We start from the raw sequence: 21,176 nt of genomic DNA, 5'->3' as shown, positions 1-21,176 counted from the left end.
TACTAACTATTGGGTGAGGCTAAGGTGGACAATGATGTTGAGGAGGAAAGGGCACCCCGCACCCAGCAGGGCTATTGACCCCCCTGTGGTTCTCTCGCAGGGCCTGACTGGGCTCACGTTGGGAAGGAGCTTAGCCTGGGACGCAGCCCTGGTCAATGACTCTTGCGATAACAGACAATAGGATTAACTGGGGTGAGATGCCCATGCTTTGAGGGCAGGCTGGGGGCAGGTTGCTGTGCAGAACTAGAGCGAGAGACTTGCATCTCAAGGGTGACTGTGGCTTCAGGAAACGGTGATGGAGCGAGCAGGCCTTGCTGGTGACCCGGGCAGCATACAGCCCTGCAATCACACAACTGCACAACCACAGCGCCCTCCACGAGGATGTGCATATGTCAAGAGAACTCAGAACCAGCTTCTCTGACATGTACAGGAGAGGATGTTTCCTGCTGGCCTTCAGGTGGGCTAGGCTGGGGAGGACCCAGACTTTATGAAGTTGGGAGTCTGTGTGTATATTTGAGGAAGGGAGTTGTTGTAAAAGTACTAAAGCCAGAAAGGGCAGCTGAGTTCAGAGGGCAAAGGTACATAGTAGGTTCAGTGGCCTTCCCCATGCTTGGCACATAGCAGGTGCTCAGTGAATTGCTTACTTGTATTCCCTGGTCATTGAGGAGCCTGGCTGTGCTTGTTTTCGGTGGGTGGGGCTGGGGGGTCGAGGCTGATGCAGGCAGGGGTGCTCCTGGGAAAGCTGGAGGTGGAAGTGACAGTGATTGATTTAGGCTGTGGGGTTGACATGGCTTGACCGGATGGATGGGGAGGGTCTTCCACTAAAAGATGCCTCCAGGTTTGAGCCTTGGGGCTCCAGTGGTTTTACTTCAATGGGAAAAGCACAAGAGATGTGTGGTGTCCCCAGCTCAGTTTTAGGCCTTTCCAGGAGGGGCTTGGCAGGGCCAGATTTTGGAGACCAGGACTAAAACACATCTCTAGTTGTTAGTCGATAGGAGACACTTTCTGAGGGTGAATAGGAGGGTACATTTCTAAGGGTAACAAATTGGGATTGATGAGAATGTGGGGGTGGTAGTGAGGAAGTGGCATGAACACAAAACTTGGCTGCTTGTGCCTGCTCTGGTCACCCAGCCTCTGAGTCTGTATCCATCTGTCTCTGGTGACCATGCCGTGGGACAGAGTTTTTCTTCCCTCTTTTCCTCTCTCCATTTTCTGTTGCTTTCCTCTGTCTGGTGTGGCTTCTTGGGCAGCTTCAGTCAGGGTGGTATTAGCTTTGGGCAGCAAGGGGAGGTGGTGGGCTGCGGGCCAGAGAAGTGGCTGGGGGAGGCGGTGGGGCATCTGGAATGAGTGGCACTCCTGCCCTGGCTGGCCAGGTTTCTTAAAGTTCCCAGGCTTGGCCTGCTTGGGGACATGGGGCCCGGGGAAAGGCTCTGGGCAAGAGGCCTGGGGCTCACCCCCATTTTGCCATGGAAGCCGGAGCAAGAAGGCAAGTGTCTGTTGCCTGCCCTCCTCCCTGCCCTCCTCCTCTTCCCTGCCTGGCTGAGCCAGCACTTTTTTCTTCTCTCCTTTATCTGCTTGAAAAGTACAGGGTGTTCTGTTTCTCCTGTGCATACAGATCAAGGAGCGGATGTTATTTCTTTCTTTCCCCAAGGCGAGAGAAGGACAGGCAGGCACCAAGGACCATTTAAGTGATTCTTCTTCCTCAATAAGGCATTTTCTCATAAAAAAAAATCCAAACGGGATAGGAAAAGACGACACAAACCAACAGAAAACAAGTTGCCTCCCTACCCTCTCCATCCCCTACCCCCAAGATAACAGAATGCCCAAAGATCTAGTTGAGTATTTAGCACACAGTAGGTGTCCTGGATATGTCATCTCTCCTGTTCACTTGGACCCCAGGGTGTGCTGGCTCATTTCTCTGCCTTCCGTGGACTGTGTGAGGGGCTCCTCTGGCTTTTTAGGGGCACCAGGGGTGATGGGCTCATCTGGGATGAGGCCTGAGGAGGGACAAGTCTGTGGGATTAGCTGTGAGGGTCACTTGCGCTGGGAACTCATCTGGTCCCTGCTTACTTGCATGGCTTCCACCTGGCACCCCATGTGTGATGTTTGAGTTCAAGGTCTCTGAGAGCTGGTGTGGGGAACTGGGGGTCCTTTGTGTGCTCATCTTAAAGGCAGTGTGCCTCTTCTCACTGTCTCTTCTACAGCCCGTTCCTAAGACAGTCTGCTCATAATGTGGCTGCAGCACTTAAGTTATTTTTGTGCATGAGGCCCTAGAAAATGCTGACAATCTTGTGACATTCACGTAGGGCCTTATTTGACTGTCACAGCAGTGTCATGAGGACAAGTTGATGAAACAAGGCTCTGGAAGCGAGGAAGGCAGGTAGCTGGCTGTGAGGGCCCTGCTGGTAGCAAACACTTTTCTCCTATCTGGCTTCCCAAGACAGGAGCTCATCCGGACCTCTGGTTTTCAGAGAGGGGCCCTGGGGAGCTTAGGGGAGGGTCCTATGATGAGCAGGGCCCCAGTCTAATGCTTGTTACACCCTGGATCTCTCTGGATCTCGTGGTAGCTTTTCAAGAAGGGGCTCCATCAGTAAGGTGTGGGAACCACTACATCCATCCCGTCCCTTCGTGCATAAAAGAGGTTGCTTGAGTGACCTGGGGCAGGGGCCCCCAGGCCTGGGGAGCTGGGATGTGGAGGTGGGGCGGGCAGAGGCGCCACGTCAGTCAAGGGGTGCCCGGCGGTGGTGGCGTCACCCTCGCGGCTGGCGCGTGCCCTCTGGAGCACGCCATGTGTTTACAGACCTGACGCAGCGTCCCGGCTTGGCTGGCAGACATCCGGCGGCATCGCTAACCCTTCCTCCCCGCCCGCCCCCTGGGGCGGCCACAGCCACACCTCTAAATTGAGTCGGCAGGAAGGAGAACCCGGGGGAGGGAGGCGTGGGGAGTCGGAGAGGAGCCAGCCTTGATCCCTGTCCTCCCGGGAGGAGGCAGGACCTGACACCTCTGGGGAGAGGGAGCGGAGGAGCGAAGTCAGGACGGAGGGGGAGGGAGGAGGGAAGGGCCGGAGCCCGCCGGCCTCCCGACACGGCCTCGACTCCTGGGAGAGCAGGGGACACAGGCATTCCTGGAAGGAGGAAAGCAAGCCCCTGCCTCTGAACCTGGAGACTGCGGTCGGGGAGGGGCTCCGGGCCTCGGGCGCCCCCTTCTGGCTTCGTGGGGAACCGGCTCTGCCCCGAGTTGGGCAGGCCGGGGTCTCAGGGGATTTAGAGGTCGTTAGGGCCCAGTGGAGTGTTGAGGAGTTCATTCTTGTCGAGGCTCAGGCATTCCACGTGGTCAGGCGGAATGGATCGGGGGGAGGCACAAGGAGTGGCTTCTCAGCCTGAACATATATATATATAATTTTTTTTTTAAAGCCCCCTTTGCTAGCCTGCGAAGACTTGATGTTCCAAGTGGGGTGGAAGCCCCAGGGGTCAGACCTTGAAAAGTGCTGAGCAGGAAGCCAGTATGCCAGCCTTTGACTGGATGACTGATTGGAAGGCTGGAATGAATATCTTGTTATTGCACACATCTTAAATGATGTGTCTTTATATGTACACTGTGTCACCACTGCTCAGATCAAGATATATATTCCCTCCACCCCAGAAAGGTGCCTGCTGTCCATTTTCAGTCATTTCTCTACTCTCATAACCTCTCTTCTGACCTCTGTCTTCACAGATTTTGTCTACCTCTTCCTGAGCTTCATGGAAACGGAGTCGTACAGTATGTGCTCTTTTGTCTCTGGCTTCTTGTGCTCAGTGTAATGAAACCTTTGAGGTGCATCTATGTTGTTGAGAGTATCAATACGTGGGTTCTGACTGGGCACAGTAATTCATGCTTGTAATCCCAGCACTTTGGGAGGCCGAGGTGGAAGGACTGCTTGAGTCCAGGAGTTTGAGATCAGCCTGGGCAACTTAGTGAGTTCTCGTCTCTACAAAAATAAAAAATTAGCTGGGTGTGGTGGTGCATGCCTGTAGTTCCAGCTACTCAAGAGGCTGAGGCAGAAGGATCGTCTAAGCTCAGGAAGTGGAGACTGCAGTGATCTGTGGTTGTGCTACTGCCTTCCAGCTCGGGTGACAAAGTGATACTCTAACTGGAAAAAAAAATCAATTAAAAAATCATTGGATTTTGGTTTACTGCTGAAGAATATCCACTGTATGAGTGTGCTGCATAGGGCACAATGTATTTATCTCCTGTTGATGGACCTTTGAGGTGTTTCTGGTGTTTGGCTATTATGAACAAAACTTTTTTGTACATTCTTTAACATATCTGTTGAAGGATGCCCTCTTTCTCTTGCGTATATTCTTAGGTGTGGGCTTGCTGTGTCATGGGACGGTTGTCACAGTTTTATTAGGTATGGGTGAGTTTTTTATATGCCTCTTGCCTGCTGCTTAGCAGCTCTCCACTCATATTTGTCCTCTGTTAGATCCTGGTGACTATTAGATTCTGCAGCTTGTGCACTCAAACCTCAGCAAAGGCAAGTAGAATCTAAGTTACATGCAGCGGGGAAGGAACAGGGATAGGATCAGAGATGAGTGACCTCCCAGGATGGCCCCCAGATGCCTCCACACCCTCCTGGTCATTCTGGGAAGAGAAGGGCAGCCTCTCCTAGCCCTGGGGCCAGATTCAGGGACCCCCATCGCCTCCCAGCCATCAGCCCCCCTAGTCTGGCGTCTCTGAGCAAGCTGGCTTAGTGTAACTGTCAATTTGATGTCTGGCCTCTGGTGCCACAGATCCTCATGGTCCACTGTTTCCTGGGTTCCTTACTGCTTTGTGGTGGTTGAGGAGCTGGGTGACTGGGGAAAACAACTTACCCGGAATAGCAGGCTTGTTGGATGCTGGCCTCGTGGCACTTTTGAGGGGAGGGCAGGGCTATGTCCTACCCACCAAATTGCCACTTCATTGAGTCTGTGAAAGACCAACAGAAAGCCAGAGGAGAAGAGAAGGACAAAGAAGAGGGAGAGAGTGTCAGGGAAGAGCCAGGCAAGGGAAGGAGAGCAGAGGTCTGGGGTTGTATGTGCAAGTATCCTGGGGTTAGTGTGAGCCTTCTGGGATTCCTGCAAGTATCCTGGGGTCTGTGTGAGTATCTTGGGGTTGGTGTTAGTATCCTGGGGTCTGTGAGCATCCTGGGGTCTGTGTGAGCATCCTGGGATCTGTGAGCATCCTGGGGTCTGTGTGAGCATCTTGGGGTCTGCAAGCGTCCTGGGGTTGTGCGAGTATCGTGGGGTTTGTGAACCTCGTGGGATCTGTGAGCATCCCGGGGTCTGTGTGAATATTCTGGGGTCTGTGTGGCATCCTGGGGTCTGTGAGCACCCGGGGTCTGTGTGAGCATCTTGAGGTCTGTGAGTGTCCTGGGGTCTGTGTGAGTATCCTGGGGTTGGCACAAGCTGGACCACAGCAGCCATGCTGGGTTGAGCTGGTCCAGGGTCAGCAGCCCCAGGGTTAGTCTCTCCTGACTTTGGCCTTCTTGGTTATCTCCTCACTGGCTACTTCTTGCCTCCACTTTGGGGCCTGTGGTCAGGGAAGAGGCAGTACCTAACAGGTTTGAGAGTGGGATTGAGGATTTCAGGGACTTAGGATGGACTCCCAGTTCTGTCTGCTGGTGGAGGCCCCAAATGCATCCCTCCCTCACGTTCTCTCTCCCCTACCTTCCTTCTTTTTTGTTTTTCTTTCCTTCCTTCCTCCCATCTTTCCTTATCTCTTCCTCCGTCCCTCCCTGCATTCTTTGGAGGTGGCTCTTCTTGTTCAGGTCCTCAAGAAGGGAGGAGGACTTAAGGTCTTCCCTAGAGGGCAGAGTGTGATGGGAGTCCTAAAGGTTCCTTTGGGCAAGTGAGAGTAAAGGCAGAGCAGGTGAGCTGTGACACTGCCTCCCCCCTTCCCCCCGCACAGGTTCCTAGGAGGTGAGTGCGGACGGTATGCAAAGTTGTGAATCCAGTGGCGACAGTGCGGATGACCCTCTCAGTTGTGGCCTACGGAGAAGGGGACAACCTCGTGTGGTGGTAATCGGTGCTGGCTTGGCTGGCCTGGCTGCGGCCAAAGCGCTTCTAGAGCAGGGCTTCACGGATGTCACTGTGCTCGAGGCTTCTAGCCGCATCGGAGGCCGTGTGCAGAGCGTGAAACTTGGTAAGTGTCACCCCAGCCCAGCCACCTCCCAAGGTCACCTTTTGTCCCCTAATCCCCAGCCCTTCTGAAATCTCATTATTTTGGCTCCTTCTCTGGGATAAATGTTCCACCATGCATCCTGCCTGGGCATTTTCCAGAGGCTTTGCCCTGCACAGGTAGCCCTCTAAGGTAGGCATGGTAGGACTCTGACCTTCATTTTTGGAGAGTGCTGGCTTGATACTGACCTAGGGTTCACAGTGTTTAGGAAGGAGGGGACACCCAACCCTTCTTGGCACTGGGTGGACCAGTTTCTATTTCACAGGAAGTAGAATTTTGCAAATTCCAATTAGTCATTAACTTTTGAGTGTGAATGAGTGTATCACACTGAGAGCTAGCCCTAGGGCAAACTCAGGTTAGAATGGCTCAGCCTGTAATCCTGCGCCTTTGGGAGGCTGAAGTGAGTGGATTGCCTGAGCCTGTGGGTTCGAGACCCTCCTGGGCAACTTGGTGAGACCTCATCTCTACAGTAAATCAAAAATGAGCTGGGTGTGGTAGCACGCGCCTATAGTTCCAGCTCCTTGGAAGGCTGAGGCAGAAGGATCACTGGAGTCCAGCAGGCCGAGGCTGCAGTGGCTGGGAGCGGCCACTGCACTCCAGTCTGGGTGACAGAGTGAGACTCCAACTCAAAAAAAAAAAAAAGGGTAGAAGAGGATTTGGGGCCTCCTTGTGGGTGATGGCAGGTCTTGGGATTGTGTAGGAAGTGGATCTGTCCAGGTTGCAGAGTAATAGGGTCTCTGGAGAAAGCAGCCAGGAAAGAGACTTGTACCAAGAGTTCTAGAGAGGGAAAGTTGCTGACTTGTACCAAGAGTTCTAGAGAGGGAAAGTTGCTGAATTGCAACTGGAGGTCAGGGCTTTTCACCCAGTGGGGTCTGACCAACGAGGGGTTGAGAGGGTAGGATTGTAAAAATGACCCAGTGAGACCTGGAGTGTGTGGGCTACACCGACCCTCTAGAGGATCTGTGTCTGTTCCCACGCCAGGCAGTGAGGCCAGCAGGGCTGTGCCCACTTGCTCAGAGAAGTAGGTGGTCAGGCTTAGAATGAGCAGAGGTTGGGGATACATGGGGATCTTTTCTCTTCTTGCAGAAACTTTTATCATGTTAAGCATCTTCCCCTATAGCATTGCCTAGAAGGCGTACGTGAAGTGTCCCTCTTCCCCTGGCAGACACAGAAATGTCTCCTGGCAGTGAGGGTGAAACTGCCATCCAGGGCAATTGGAAATCTGGGACAGCCAGCAAGGAAGCCCAGGACTCTGTGCTGAGCACCGGTTGGCTGGCTTAGAGAAGGGAGGCTCCATTTAGGATTCTCTAATTTTTTTTGGGTGGGTGAGGGGGTCGGCATCTTACTCTGTTGCCCAGGCTGGAGTACAGCAGCTCACCTCAGCCTCAACCTCCTGGGCTCAGGCAATCCTTCCACCTTAGCCTAATGAGTAGCTGGGACTACAGGCATGTGCCACCATTCCCAGCTTTCTTTTTTGATTTTTCTTTTGTAGAGATGAGGTCTTGCTATGTTGCCCATGCTGGTCTTGAACTCCTGGGCTTAAGCAATCCTACCTCGGCCTTTCAAAGTGCTGGGATCACAGGCATGAGCCACCCCCCCACCCCCGGCCTATGATTCTCCAATATTGATGAGACATGTAGGGTCTGACATAGAAACAGAAGATGGGAAGACAAATGGCCCAGTCTTAGAGGTAGCTGACAGGTGAGATGTGCCATGCAGGGGGATGATGGTACAAGGCAGTGAGGTGGAAGAGATGGCATTGCAGAAGGCTGAGAGGATGTACAGTCAATCAATGAATGGATTAATTGATCAATTGGTGGGAAGGCTTCCTGGGAGAAGTCTTCCTGGGGAGAGGGAGCTTGGGTGGGCCTCAGTGATGGTGGGAGTTGGGTAGATAGTGAGGAGGAGGAAGGGGAAATATGTATGGGATGATGTATATGGGGGAGATTGAGGCAGCACCCTGCCAGGAGAGGGGAGAATATGTCAAGACAAGGGTCACGTGCATGTATCATGTGTGCAGACACGCAGGGCCGGAAACCCAGCTGCATTTGGACCTGCTGCACTGGGAAATGGTAGCTGTGATTTTGTCAGTGGTGAGAGTCAAGGGGTCAAGGTCAGAGGCTCTAAGGATACTATGGGGTAGACATAGAGATGGGCACCTGGTGCTCTTTGGATGCAAGAGTGTGGCAAAAATGACAGATGGCAGGGCATGTGGAGAGGGCAGAAAGCATCCTCCAATGGGCCTTGCTCTGGACCTCCTCCCTCTTTGCAGTGCCTGGGGGTAGAGGTAGGCACTGACGTTGCTCCTGATCTTGAATGGCTCATCTCGTTGCTGCTTTTGCTATCTGGAAAGGTTCCCCATGTCCATGCTGCCCAGTGACTGTGTAACTTGGAGCTTTCTTCTATGCTCCAAGTGGGAGCACAGAGCCCTGTGGGAAGGGTTCAGGTCTTTTCCCTGGGTGCTGGTCCCCTTCTGCTCCTATTGGGAGCTCAAACTTGGCAAGATAGTTCAGGGAGCCCCAAACCTGAGGCTTTCAAGAAGGGTTAATTAAGTGCCCTCAATGCCTACCAGGAACCCACTGCAGGCAGGATACTGACTTTTCAGGTTTTTGGTGCCCTCCAGTTTTCCCACTTTTCCTAGACAAAGGGCCTATACATTCCTGCCTCTCCCAGAGATACCAGGAAATTCTATCTTGCTGGCTGAGGCATGTGGTTGATTACGTTTTCTCTTGCTTTTGGCATATACATAAATACAGAGTTATATTTAGTAACTGACAATTTAATCAGAAGTAGCCTAAGAAAGGAACGAGGAATGCCCAGTTTCTGGGGTGAAGAGTAATATTGCTGTTTGTTATTTTGTGTCTGCTAGCTATTGCTGCATAACAAGCCACGCCAAAAAGGAATGGCTTAAAACCATACCATTTTATTTGCTAAAATTCCATGGGTCAGAAATTTGGGCAGGATTCGGTTAGGTGGTTCTTTTGCTGGCCTTGTCTAAGCTTCCCCATAGGGGTGTAGTCATCTGGTGGCTTGACTGGGGCTGGTTCGTCTAAAATGACCTTACCCAGTGTCTTTTGGACACAGGCTTTTGACTGGACCACGTGCCTCTAGCAGGATAAGCCTGGGTTTCTTTCCATGGCTGTCACATTCTAGGAGAGTGAGAATGGAAGCCACGAGGCCCTGAAGGCCTAGGATCTGAAGCCACACACATAACATCACTGTTACTGCCTTCGTTAATCCAAGAAAATCACAAGTCCAGCCCATGCCCAAAGGGTGGGGAAACATACTCTGTGTCCTGCTGAGAGAAATGGCAAAGTCATGTTGCAAAGGGGCGTGTGTACAAGGATAGGAGGAATGATTGCGACTATCTTGGCAAAAAGTTTACAACACATATCTTGAATCAGGCCTGCAAAACCAAAACAAAACATGAAACAATGTTCCTATCTACTCTCCTTTCATTGTTTCAACTTCCCTGGGAGCTAGGCAGGGAAGGAGACAGGTATATCACAGTCCCAGACACAGAGGCAACTTGCCTCACAGCATCTGGTATCTTGGCTTATTCCAGCTTGGACCCAGGAATTGCCTCCTGCCCCAGTCAGACTCTCAGCATTCCGCCACCTGTGCCAAAAGGTTAGAGAGCTTAGTTTTCCCTGGAAGTCTGCTTTAGATTGCTTTGGGGAGGGATATTCCAAATTGGAATATTTGGCCTTTTCCCCTGTCCTATGCTGAGTTGGGAGGGGACTGTTTTCTGTTTGGGAGAAGTCTTTAGATTCTGGGGCCGCTGGGGATCTTGAAGAATTATTCTAAGGCCAGATGGGGATCTTGCTGTTTCACTGGGACCCTCAGGTGCTCACAGTATTTCTTCTGAGTGGGGAGGCACCAATGAGGAAAAGGGTGAGACTAGAAAAGGAGAGCCTTCTAACGATCCAGAGGTGACACTGGGACAAGTCACAGAGTCATTCAGAGGGGCGTTATCTCAGTGATAAATTGATTTTCCCTGGAGATTTTTCACTGAAGACTTTGGTTGGTTGCCAGAGAGGTACTCTAAGTCCCTTGCTGCTATGTTGTTGGGGTGAAAGGATCTTTGAGGAAGGAAAGGAAGGTCAGCCCTCTCTGGACAAGTGCTTGCCCCTCTAAGGGCCTGTTGTTCTTACCCTCAGGACACGCCACCTTTGAGCTGGGAGCCACCTGGATCCATGGCTCCCATGGAAATCCTATTTATCATCTAGCAGAAGCCAATGGCCTTCTGGAAGAGACAACCGATGGGGAACGCAGTGTGGGCCGCATCAGCCTCTATTCCAAGAATGGCGTGGCCTGCTATCTTACCAACCACGGCTGCAGGATCCCCAAGGACGTGGTTGAGGAATTCAGCGATTTATACAACGAGGTGAGGCATGAGCAGGGCAGCTGGGCATGAGGGCATGGGGGAGTCGGGAGACCTGGGAGTCTTCTGTGACCTGGGTTGTGCCTTTGAGTTCCCTGGGCCCTGAATTTGGAACAGGACAACATGAGGATGAAATGAAGATAATGATTGGGAAAGTACTAGGTGAGAGATTATAGATAAGTGTTATTAAATACTTTTCAAAAAAGCCTTAAACCTTTTTTATATTTATTACTAGGTACTTGGATGGTAGTGATTGTTGTCATTGTTGTTGTTTTGGATACTTTTATAAGTGGTAAATTAAAAAAAGCCTTCTTTTCTTTTTTTTTGAGTTGGAGTCTCACTCTGTCACCCAGGCTGAGTACAGTGGCACACTCATGGCCACCCCTGTGTTGACTTGCTAGGCTTCGGTGATCCTTCCACCTCAGCCTTCCAAGTAGCTAGAACTATAGGCGTGCGCTACCATGCCCGGTTAATTTTTGTTTTATTGTAGAGATGCGGTCTCTCCAAGTTGCCCAGGCTTGTCTCGAACCAGTGGGCTCAGGCAATTCACTCACCTCGGTCTTCTGAAGTGCTGGAATTACAGGCTGAGCCACCGAGCCTGGCCAAAAGCTTTATTTTCTAATTGTTCTTAGTATATAGAAATTAACTGACTTTTATCTTCCTAGAATTATTTTAATTCTAGCAATAGATCTATTATACTAAATATATATATATTATTCTAACAATAGATCTATTATACTAAATATATATATACTAAATAAATATATAAATATATATATAATATATATATATATATATATAGTGTAGTGTGTGTGTGTGTGTGTGTGTGTGTGTGTGTGTATGTATGTAAAATCCTACACAAAAAATGATATATATTTTTTTCTTTTCTAATCCTTAGACCAATGTTGTCTGATGGAACTTTACACAGTGATGGAGAAGTTTTAGACCTGCACTATCTAGTATGGTAGTCACTAGCCATACGTGACTCTTGACTAGTGAAACTGAAGAACTAAATATTTAACTTTATTTAATTTTGAATTGCTGCAGATGTCTGGTGGCTGGTGTATTGGATAGCACAGCCATAGAATGTTTCCTTTTCTTGCCTTATTGTACCAGATAGTATCTTAGTACAGTGTTGGACAGAAGTGGTAATGGTACACATCCTTGTCTTATTCAAGTTTTGGAAAATTATTAATATTTTTAGTACCTTTTAGTGGTGTTGTGAACTGTACTGAACAAGCAAGTTCATGTGTAAGTCTTGAATTTTGATAGTCTGACATTTATGGTGTATTGGTCCTTCACTCCGGGTCAGTAAATAGGCTAGCAGGCACCTGTTGTGCATTTTTTAATCTCTTGGGCATGAAAAAGAAGAAATGACCCTTGCTTTGGGGTGATCCCTGCTCTGTGGAGGACAGGCACACTCAGTGTCTTCTGTGTATGTACCAACAGGGTATGTTGTATGCATTCCCATGGTATTTGTTCTACTCACATACAAAGAAACTGAATTGTTAGTGGTCAGATAAAAGCTAGTATTCTTCAAAGTAGATCTTCCTGGTCTACTGGGAATCAGTTACACTCCGATTCCCAGGTTATTGTGAGTGCTTCAAACATGGATGCCTCTTGAGAATGGCTTTCAGGACCCATGACCATCAGATTCTGCTGGTAGATTTGGTTTTTGAAAGCCAAGATTGCAAGTAGTGAATAATAGTGGGTTGTCAGTCTAGATGGTGATGCTTTGAATCAGAAGCATGGGGTGTAACCATGAGGTCAAGATTTTCTTGTGCGCTCTTAACTAATACTGGAGTCTGTTTAGAAGAGGTGTGCTCTAAGTCTGTGAAGTCCTGCCTGATGGTGGCTTCGCAATAAATATGCAGCCCTCAAAGATGATGACTTTGAAGATCCACTTATTTGGATGCATTACATTTATTAACACTTATTTGGATGTCTTATATTTATTATTAACAAATAAATGAGTTCATGCAGTAGTATCATATAGAGCTTAGTTTCTGGAGTAAGACTACCTTGATTTGAATACCACTTCTACCATTTATTGGTTGTGTAATCTTCAGCAAGTGATTGAGCCTCTTTGAGTCTTAACTTTCCTCATCTGTAAAATGGACATGCTCGTACCAACTTAAAGTATTGTGATGGTTGAATGATATCCCAGTGAAAAGTGCTTAATGAGAATTAGGGTGAGTATTATTTGCTGTCACATACTGGTCTCATTTTCCTTGGATCACATCAGGAAGATGTTAGTTAACCTGGGAAAGGATGCTGTACCCACATAACAAACCCATGTTCGGTGAAGGCTGCCCTAGTTGGTGGCCAGTGGACCAAATCTGTTACTCCTCAGCTGGGCCTTTTGGCCTCTAGTTAACATCAGCTAAAGACTGGCTACCATGTTGCTTATCACTCAAGAGAAAAACCCAGGGAGGAGGAGGCGAGTTGAAAGCCTGACCCCTTGGCAGTGGTCCTGGATGAGGAATTTGCTGAGGACTTCTGAACACTCTGCATCTCATGACTGCAGGGAGGAAAGACAAAACAATTTAACTCATTTTTCTTCTTTGTAATTTAGATTTCAGAGACATGTTTAATTCATATTTCTATTTCTCATGGAGACCTTTCCCTTGAGTGGAATGGTGGGGGTGGGGCCACCGTCCTTCACCCTGTTGTCCCCAGGCTGGGGGCAGGCATGCATTATTTTGAATTCATACTCACTATAGGAAGGGAAACAAGCCATTCATCAGTTTAGCCACAGAGACCTGGCCAAGAAGCCTCCATTTGCCAGTGTCCTGGGAATGACAGCAGTGGGCGTGTGATCATGCCGCCTTCCTGATCACTGCCGTCAGTGATGCCAGGCCCTGTTTGAAGTCCAGCGTCTGTGGCTTGACTCTTAGTCCTTTATGTCCTGGTCCCTGTCTGCCTTTCCAAAGTTGGCTCTTGCAACTTTCTCCCTCCTTGTCACCCCTTCCAGCAAGACTAAAGCACTTCAAGAATCCTGACTGCGTCTCTGTATTTCTCCCATCTTTGAGTTCCTTGTCCCTCTGCCTAAAACTCTTAACTTCCCCCTCCTACTACCAGCCTGGCTATCTCTTGACTGTCCAGGGTTGTCTGGGTTGATCTCATGGCCCCTGGGCTCTTTCCTTTCACAGCATGCAGTGTAGATGCAGCCCAGGCGTGGAATGTCTCCCTAGCTTGAGTGAGGTCAGGGCCAGGGACTGTCTCTCTTGCTCACATTATAGCCTGGGTCTTGCTAGTTCTTGAGTGAATGTTGGGGCTCAGACCTTGCCTCTGGGGATCCTAGGCCTGCCCCCAGGCTGACTTATTTTCTTCAGGGAGACCTGCACTGGGTGTGATGGAGGCTGTATACCAGGCAGACTGGGGAAGCTGTTGGACCCTGTTGCAAGGGACTGACTGTCAGTGAGGTGTGGGTTGGTGTTTTTGCTGAAATGTGCCCTGGAAATGTATTTCCATTCCTTGGCATGGCATGCTGGGGCCTCTGTGAGATCATTCCTCTGTGTTCCTCCCTTCACAACCCATTGCCTTAAACGTGACTGGGGCCTGAAGGGAAGAGGGTATTCTATATGGACCTGGGTAGGCTCAGGGAGGCGTCTCTAAGAGATCAGATTTCAGGGCCTTTTCTGCTCCCTCTCCCCTAAAATACTGGCCTGGTCACGGTCCAGATTGCCCTTTTGGGAGAGAGCAAAGCAGACACGCTTGGGCAGGGCTGGCAGGAAAAGGGCTGTGCACGTGGTTCTTGGAAAAGGTAAATGTGTGCAGTTGCGCCTGCTCTCATGAGAGGGAGCACCCAAGAAGACCCATGCAGAGCCAGTGAGGGGTGCTTTCTTTCCCACTGGCTGTACAGGCACCGAATGTTTCATTTTGTTCTAAGCAAGGGCCCAGCAAGAGGGCCCATCTACCTCCCTTATGGGTACAAGCAGCTCATGTCCTTGAGCTTCGGCTTTGTTGATATAGCCTCAGTACCGCATTGGGCACAGCATTGATTCCCCAATGGGGGCAACCAAGGGCTCAGTGCATCCAGGGGACAGCGGGGGGAGCTGGTGGCTTTTGAGTTGGGGCCTTTCTATTTGAGTTAGAGGTGTGATGAGTTGTTTTCAGTCTCCTGGGGTCTCTCTGGCAGGTCTATAACTTGACCCAGGAGTTCTTCCGGCACGATAAACCAGTCAATGCTGAAAGTAAGAACAGCGTGGGGGTGTTCACCCGGGAGGAGGTACGCAACCGCATCAGGGATGACCCCGATGACCCAGAGGCCACCAAGCGCCTGAAGCTTGCCATGATCCAGCAGTACCTGAAGGTATCTTTGCTGTTGCGTACAGGTGCCAGAGTGAGGAAGACTGATTCTGGGGGCATCTGGGTCCAAGTAGGGCTGTGCTGCTTGGAGGTCCTGCTCCTACCCCTGCCCAGTCCCACGGTCACCTGGCTTCTCCCTGGGTCTTCCCGCAGGTGGAGAGCTGTGAGAGCAGCTCACACAGCATGGACGAGGTGTCCCTGAGCGCCTTTGGGGAGTGGACCGAGATCCCTGGCGCCCATCATGTCATCCCCTCAGGCTTCATGAGAGTTGTGGAGCTGCTGGCTGAAGGCATCCCCACCCATGTCATCCAGATGGGGAAGCCTGTCCGCTGCATTCACTGGGATCAGGCCTCGGCCCGCCCCAGGGGCCCTGAGATTGAGCCCCGGGGTGAGGGCGACCACAATCAGGACACCGGGGAGGGTGGCCAGGGTGGAGAGGAGCCCCGGGGGGGCAGGTCGGATGAGGACGAACGGTGGCCAGTGGTGGTGGAGTGTGAGGACTGTGAGATGATCCCAGCGGACCACGTGATTGTGACCGTGTCGTTGGGTGTGCTCAAGAGGCAGTACACCACCTTCTTCCGGCCAAGCCTGCCCACGGAGAAGGTGGCCGCCATCCACCGCCTGGGCATCGGCACCACTGACAAGATCTTTCTTGAATTCGAGGAGCCCTTCTGGGGCCCTGAGTGCAACAGCCTACAGTTTGTGTGGGAGGATGAGGCAGAGAGCCGCACCCTCACCTACCCACCTGAGCTCTGGTACCGCAAGATCTGCGGCTTCGATGTCCTCTACCCGCCGGAGCGCTACGGCCACGTGCTGAGTGGCTGGATCTGCGGGGAGGAGGCCCTCGTCATGGAGAAGTGTGATGATGAGGCTGTGGCTGAGATCTGCACGGAGATGCTGCGTCAGTTCACAGGTGTGTCCCGTTCCTAACGTGCCCACCTGGCCTCTTCCCCCTCCTCACTCCATCCTCTGCCAGGCCCATCTCGGCTCCCCTCCCCAGATTGTGAAGCTGTGGTGCTGTGTCCGCTAGGGGCGTCACTGCAGGGCACTGTACGCAACCTCAGGCTTTTGGTTGCTGACAGTTTGGAGCTTGAAATAGAACAATGGGTGCTGTGTTTCTTCTCTCTTTCTGAGGGCTGATGGTAAAAAACTCAGACGTCACCACTGACTGCCCACTTCCTACTTACGCTCTGCTGCTAAGAGTTGGGTTAGTGTTTTGCTTTCTGATTATTTCAGTTGGACATTTTTCACCCACTATTTTAGCAGGGCCCCCCAAGAACCCTTGACATTAGAAGGGGAAACACCATTATCTGTAATGCTGTCTTAAGACAGAAAAATTAAGACCCCAAGAGCTAGGGTGTCTTGCTGTGGCTCACAAGGAGGTGTTGAATGGGTACACAGCTCAAGCCCCAGCCTTCCTCCCTCCTTCTTCCTCTGTCCTCCATGCCTGTCCCTGGCAGCCTGGTCTTCTTGGAGCCCTGGAGGCGGGATAGGGGTGGTCTGTTCAGGGATATCTTCTGTATGCAGCCATTTCTTATCCACCCTCCCCTTGGCTTTTCTGACTCCCCAACAGGGAACCCCAATATTCCAAAACCTCGGCGAATCCTGCGCTCGGCCTGGGGCAGCAATCCCTACTTCCGAGGCTCCTATTCATACACACAGGTGGGCTCGAGTGGGGCAGATGTGGAGAAGCTGGCCAAGCCCCTGCCATACACGGAGAGCTCCAAGATGGCAGTGAGTGTGGGGTGTGCAGGGTGAGGGAACATGGGAGGGGGTCTTGTGGGTGTCTGGGCCAGAGTGAGAAGGGCTAGGGTAGTGTAACTAAGGGTGCTATGGTGAGGCATGGTTGGACTGGCTCCTGTAATGAAAGAGAAAATAAGAACATGTGCACTTAACATCTGGAAGAAAAAAATGAAATCAAATCCGCTCTCTTATCCTTTAAAATTGAAACTTTATTTATTTACTTTGTAAAGTTTTTTTTTTAAAGGTGGTGTCTCACTCTGCCATCCAGGCTGGAGTACAGTGGCATGATCACAACTTACTGCAGGCTTGAACTCCTAGGCTCAAGTGATCTTCCTTCCTCAGTAGCTGGGACTACAAGTGCATGCCACCATGCCCAGCTAATTATTTTATTTTTTTGTGTGGCAATGAGGTCTTGCTATGTTGCCAAGGCTGGTCTTGAACTCCTGGCCCTGGAAGTGATCCTCCCAGGCCTTGGCCTCCCAAAGCACTGGGATTACTAGTGTGAGCCACTGTGCCCAGACTTAAAATCGAAATTTTAAATATTTTCTTGGGATTATGAAAGCTGAGCCATTCCATGCTGTGCTGGCTATCAGCCACTTTTAATTTAAATTAATTTAATTAATTAAAATTTAAATTAATATAGTAAATTAAAATTTTAGTTCCTTTTGTACCAGTCACATTTCAAGTTTAATAGCCACATGTGGATGTGGCTACCTTATTAGATTGTGTGACTATAGAACATTTCCAGCTTCATAAAATTATACATTCATAAAATGTTCCAATGGACAACACTGATTCCATGGAAATATGTGTTCTAGAAAATAAAATTGAGAATACTGACCTACCCCCCAATTATGCCAACCGTACACATAGGAAATAGTAAATCTGAGAGAAATATAAGTTTTGCTTCTATAAAGTGGATTTTGAGTTTCTCCACCAAGCAAACATATACAATAAACCCCCAATGGAATTATGTGTAAGATAATTCTTTGGTGTAATTAATTGGTAAAGAAGATTTCAGTCAACCAATGTGCACTGTGCCTGCCCGGCTATGCTCGGGGGAGAGAGAAAAGGGCTGGTGTCTCAAGAGAGAGAGAGGTCCTCAGAAGGGCCCTGACTGCTGCCACGCTGTAAAAGGCAAATCTTCCTTGTATAAGTTAGGATGAGTGCATGTAAGAAGAAGCAAAGCCCAACAAAAATAACTGTGGCTTAAACAAGGAAAATCAAAGGGAGATCTGGAGGCAGGTGACAGGACCTGGTATCATTAGCACCTGACTCCCATCTTCAAGGCTACCTGTGGTCCTGGAGGGCTGCAGAGGCTCCAGGTCTCACATCTGCATCTTAGGCTAGAAGAAGGAGGAAGGGCAAATGGGCAGAAGAACCTTGGAATTGAGTCAGGAGTCGCTAAGCAACAGCACACGTGAAGCTCATTGGCTAGAATGTAGTCACATGACTAGCCCTAGCTTCTGGAGCAGCTGGTCAACATCTTTCTTATTCCGAAGGGCACTGGACTGGGTGAAAAATCAGAGCTTAGTTACTGAGAAGAAAGAGATGGGGTGGGTATGGGAGCAGGCAGCTTGCACTCTGGCCCAATCCACATCCCTCTTTTCAGTTTAACCTCTGGAGGCTGCTTGGTGGGGATACTGCCTCCCTACTCAGAGTGAGTGGTCTGTGGACCGGCAGCAGCAGCTTCACCAGGGAGCTGGTTAGAAATGCAGACTCTCAGCCCACCCAGACCTGATAGATTAAACACTCTGACCTCTGGCCAGGCGTGGTAGCTCACATACGTAATCCCAGCACTTTGGGAGGTGGAGACAAGAGATTTACCTGAGTCCAGATGTTTGAGACCAGCCTGGATAACTTGGCAAGACCTCGTCTCTAGAATAAATAAAATTTGCTGGGCATGGTGGCATGTGCCTGTAGTTCCAGCTACTTGGAAGGCTGAGGTGGAAGGATTGCCTGAGCCCAGTAGTCAAGGCTACGGTAGCGGTGAGCATGTCACTGCCCTCCAGCCTGGATGACAGAGTGAGACTCCAACAAAAAACAAAAAAGCCAAAACAAAAACCTCTGAACTCTGCAGTCTGTCAGGATCTTCAGCTGATGTCTTTGCACATTCAGTTTGAGAGGCACTATGATAAAGTCCAAATGTAAACTTGATGTGAAAACTTGTATCTTGCCTAGACCTCACCTAGACAGCCTGCTTTCTCAAGGTTCACCCTTGGCTGTACCAAAATTCCTACTGTCCCCCAAACAAAGCCTGCCTTGGTGCATTTTCACCCCCACTTTTCCCTCTGTCTGAAATGTCCTTTGCCTGTCTGTTTACCCAGTATCTTCCGAGAACCATCCAGAGGGCCTGTCCTCTGGGAAGCTTTATGGGATTCCCCCTGACACTGGGCCTCTTTTCTGTGCTCTAAGCAACTCACTCAAACATCCATCACATCATCTATGATGCTGTTTGGTAACTGGGTTTCGTGTCTGGCTTCCCCACCAGCATGGAAGCTCCACAAAGCAGCAGCCTGGTCACCTTTTATCTTCCAAGTGCCCAGAACAGTCCCTGGACCCTAACAGGGGCTCCATAAAGGTTTGTTAAATTACCACCTGACTTTATTGAGTGCTTATGTTCTTCCAGGTTCTAAGTGCTTTAGATACATGATATCACTTAATTTTTATGTGAAGTAGATGGCAAATCCATTTGGCAGATGAGAAGATCAAGGCTTAGGGAAGTTAGGCCACTTGCCCTGAGTTTACTAGTAAGGGGCACAAGGAGCCAGGACTCCTAACAGCCTCAGAACAGAAAGAACCAAGGCCTGACTGTTTTGGGAAGATGCAGGGGAAGGTGGCCAGGTGGGACGGGCAGCTTCTTGTCCTGTGAAAGCAGCAATCCTGCCTCTCATACCTGCTCGAGCTTCTCTGATTTGTAGTAGGGATGGGTGGTACTGCGGCAGATGGGTAGCCTGGTGGCCTCTGCTTCTCCTCTGCCCTCACCTCCCCTTCCCCTACCCAGCCCATGCAGGTGCTGTTCTCTGGCGAGGCCACTCATCGCAAGTACTATTCCACCACCCATGGTGCTCTGCTCTCCGGCCAGCGCGAGGCTGCCCGTCTCATCGAGATGTACCGAGACCTCTTCCAACAGGGGACCTGAGGGCTGTCCTCACCGTCGAGCGTGTTCCTTAAAGAACCACTAACTCGTGACCTCCAGCCCGCCCCCTGCTGCCCTGTGCTCTTAACTTCCCAATCCTCTGTAGAATGGATTTCTACCTTCTGTAGAGCTAGGCGCCCTGACTGGCTTCTGACCTGGCCCTGTAGCTTTTCCTTTTCTCCATGCCGGGTTGTGACCAGGACAGGCCGTTGATTTACGTCTGTGCTAGGATCGCTGCCTGCCCCATGCCTGGCCCTCCCCTCCCACCTTGGTATTGTAAGTGCCTTCAATACTTTGCATTTTGGGATAATAAAAGAGGCTACCCTTCCTGTGCCCGTCAGCATCTCTCTTCGGTTTTCTTCAGCCTCTGTGTGTATTTTTATCATCTCCATTTTGAGAGAAAGGAGGGTGAGGGGAGCCCAGGGCTGGCTACGCCCCCAGAAGGGAAAGTGCTGCCTTTACTGGGAGGGTTGGTATCTCCTCATCCTATATGTTGTGTTGACCTTCCTGCTGGCGATGACCCTCAGGAATAAGGGCCTCTCACTGCCCAGCCCTGCTCCTTCAGGTCTGGCCTGGGTCTGTTCCCATACCCTTTGCTGGACTTCTCAGAGTTTGGGTGACAAGCTGTGTGGAATGAAGTGGAGTTCTGTGGGAAGGGACACTAGCTGTGGTTTCATGCCAGGCTCAAATGTTCATTATTAATCAGTGTCACCCAGCCACAGGGCTATGGGTCTGGCCCTTGGGGTGGCTGTTTTTGAGCCCCTGGGAACCTGGGCAGTCTGGCCACTTTTTTTTTTGGCAGGGGGACATCCATAGTCACACACCTGCTGTGTTCCAAGGGCCTGCCACTTATTGTGGGGGTGGGGGGCAGACTTTTCTTTTTGCTTAGTAAAAATACACACATACCCCCTATAGACCCTTACCTACATGTACTTATACCTATGCACATGCCCAAGTGCATACCCACAAGCACTGAACAGTTAGTCATTTTCTCATTCCAGATTTCTAGTGACGGGATTTGAATTCTACCACTAGAAATGTAGAGAAAAGTGATGAAAAGCCTTTGGTCTAACTCTACATGAGCACAGGTTGGGTCCCTTCCCAGACTTTTAGGGCTCTGCCCTTGGTAGTACTTGACATCCTCCCCCAGGTGATGCTGGAAGTATTCAGCATGCAGACACAGTCACACACGTGCATACCTACATCCACTTAAATGCAACCCCATACACATACACCTATATACATATACCACACAGGCATTTGCTTTGCCAGGGTTGATCCACTAGAATTCTTCATGGCATCATATCAAGGATTCATACCCATCTTCTGGTGTAACTGAAAAACTTATCAGTATATATATGTTAAAATTGTTTTGAATAGAGGATCTGACCGTGTGGTTTAAGC

At 50.2% G+C, this 21,176-nt stretch overlaps 1 protein-coding gene across 7 annotated transcripts in view; it reads left to right on the top strand.

The window, feature by feature from the left end:
• Positions 1–20,132, top strand: part of SMOX (spermine oxidase) — a 31,251-nt gene extending 11,119 nt beyond the window's left edge. Inside the window, exons 1-8 of one of the 7 annotated variants that reach the window (XM_008050447.1) lie at positions 5,904–6,159; positions 10,356–10,582; positions 14,721–14,894; positions 15,044–15,276; positions 15,436–15,803; positions 16,464–16,624; positions 19,125–19,214; positions 19,638–20,112. In XM_008050447.1, coding sequence (XP_008048638.1) covers positions 5,952–6,159; positions 10,356–10,582; positions 14,721–14,894; positions 15,044–15,276; positions 15,436–15,803; positions 16,464–16,624; positions 19,125–19,214; positions 19,638–19,775 — 1,599 coding nt within the window. In that variant the 5' untranslated portion in view covers positions 5,904–5,951 and the 3' untranslated portion in view covers positions 19,776–20,112. Of the gene's footprint in view, positions 1–5,903; positions 6,160–10,355; positions 10,583–14,720; positions 14,895–15,043; positions 15,804–16,463; positions 16,625–19,124; positions 19,215–19,637 lie in introns of those variants that run through there. The other 6 variants (XM_021708759.1, XM_008050444.1, XM_021708762.1 and 3 more) reach the window with 6 other exon arrangements.
• Positions 20,133–21,176: the final 1,044 nt, after the last annotated feature.

Source organism: Carlito syrichta, unplaced genomic scaffold (genome assembly GCF_000164805.1).
Source record: "Carlito syrichta isolate Samal-C Ts95f unplaced genomic scaffold, Tarsius_syrichta-2.0.1 Scaffold146527, whole genome shotgun sequence".
Taxonomy (NCBI): domain Eukaryota; kingdom Metazoa; phylum Chordata; class Mammalia; order Primates; family Tarsiidae; genus Carlito; species Carlito syrichta.
Note: the sequence above shows the minus strand (reverse complement) of the source record. Positions and strands in the feature narration are given on the sequence as shown.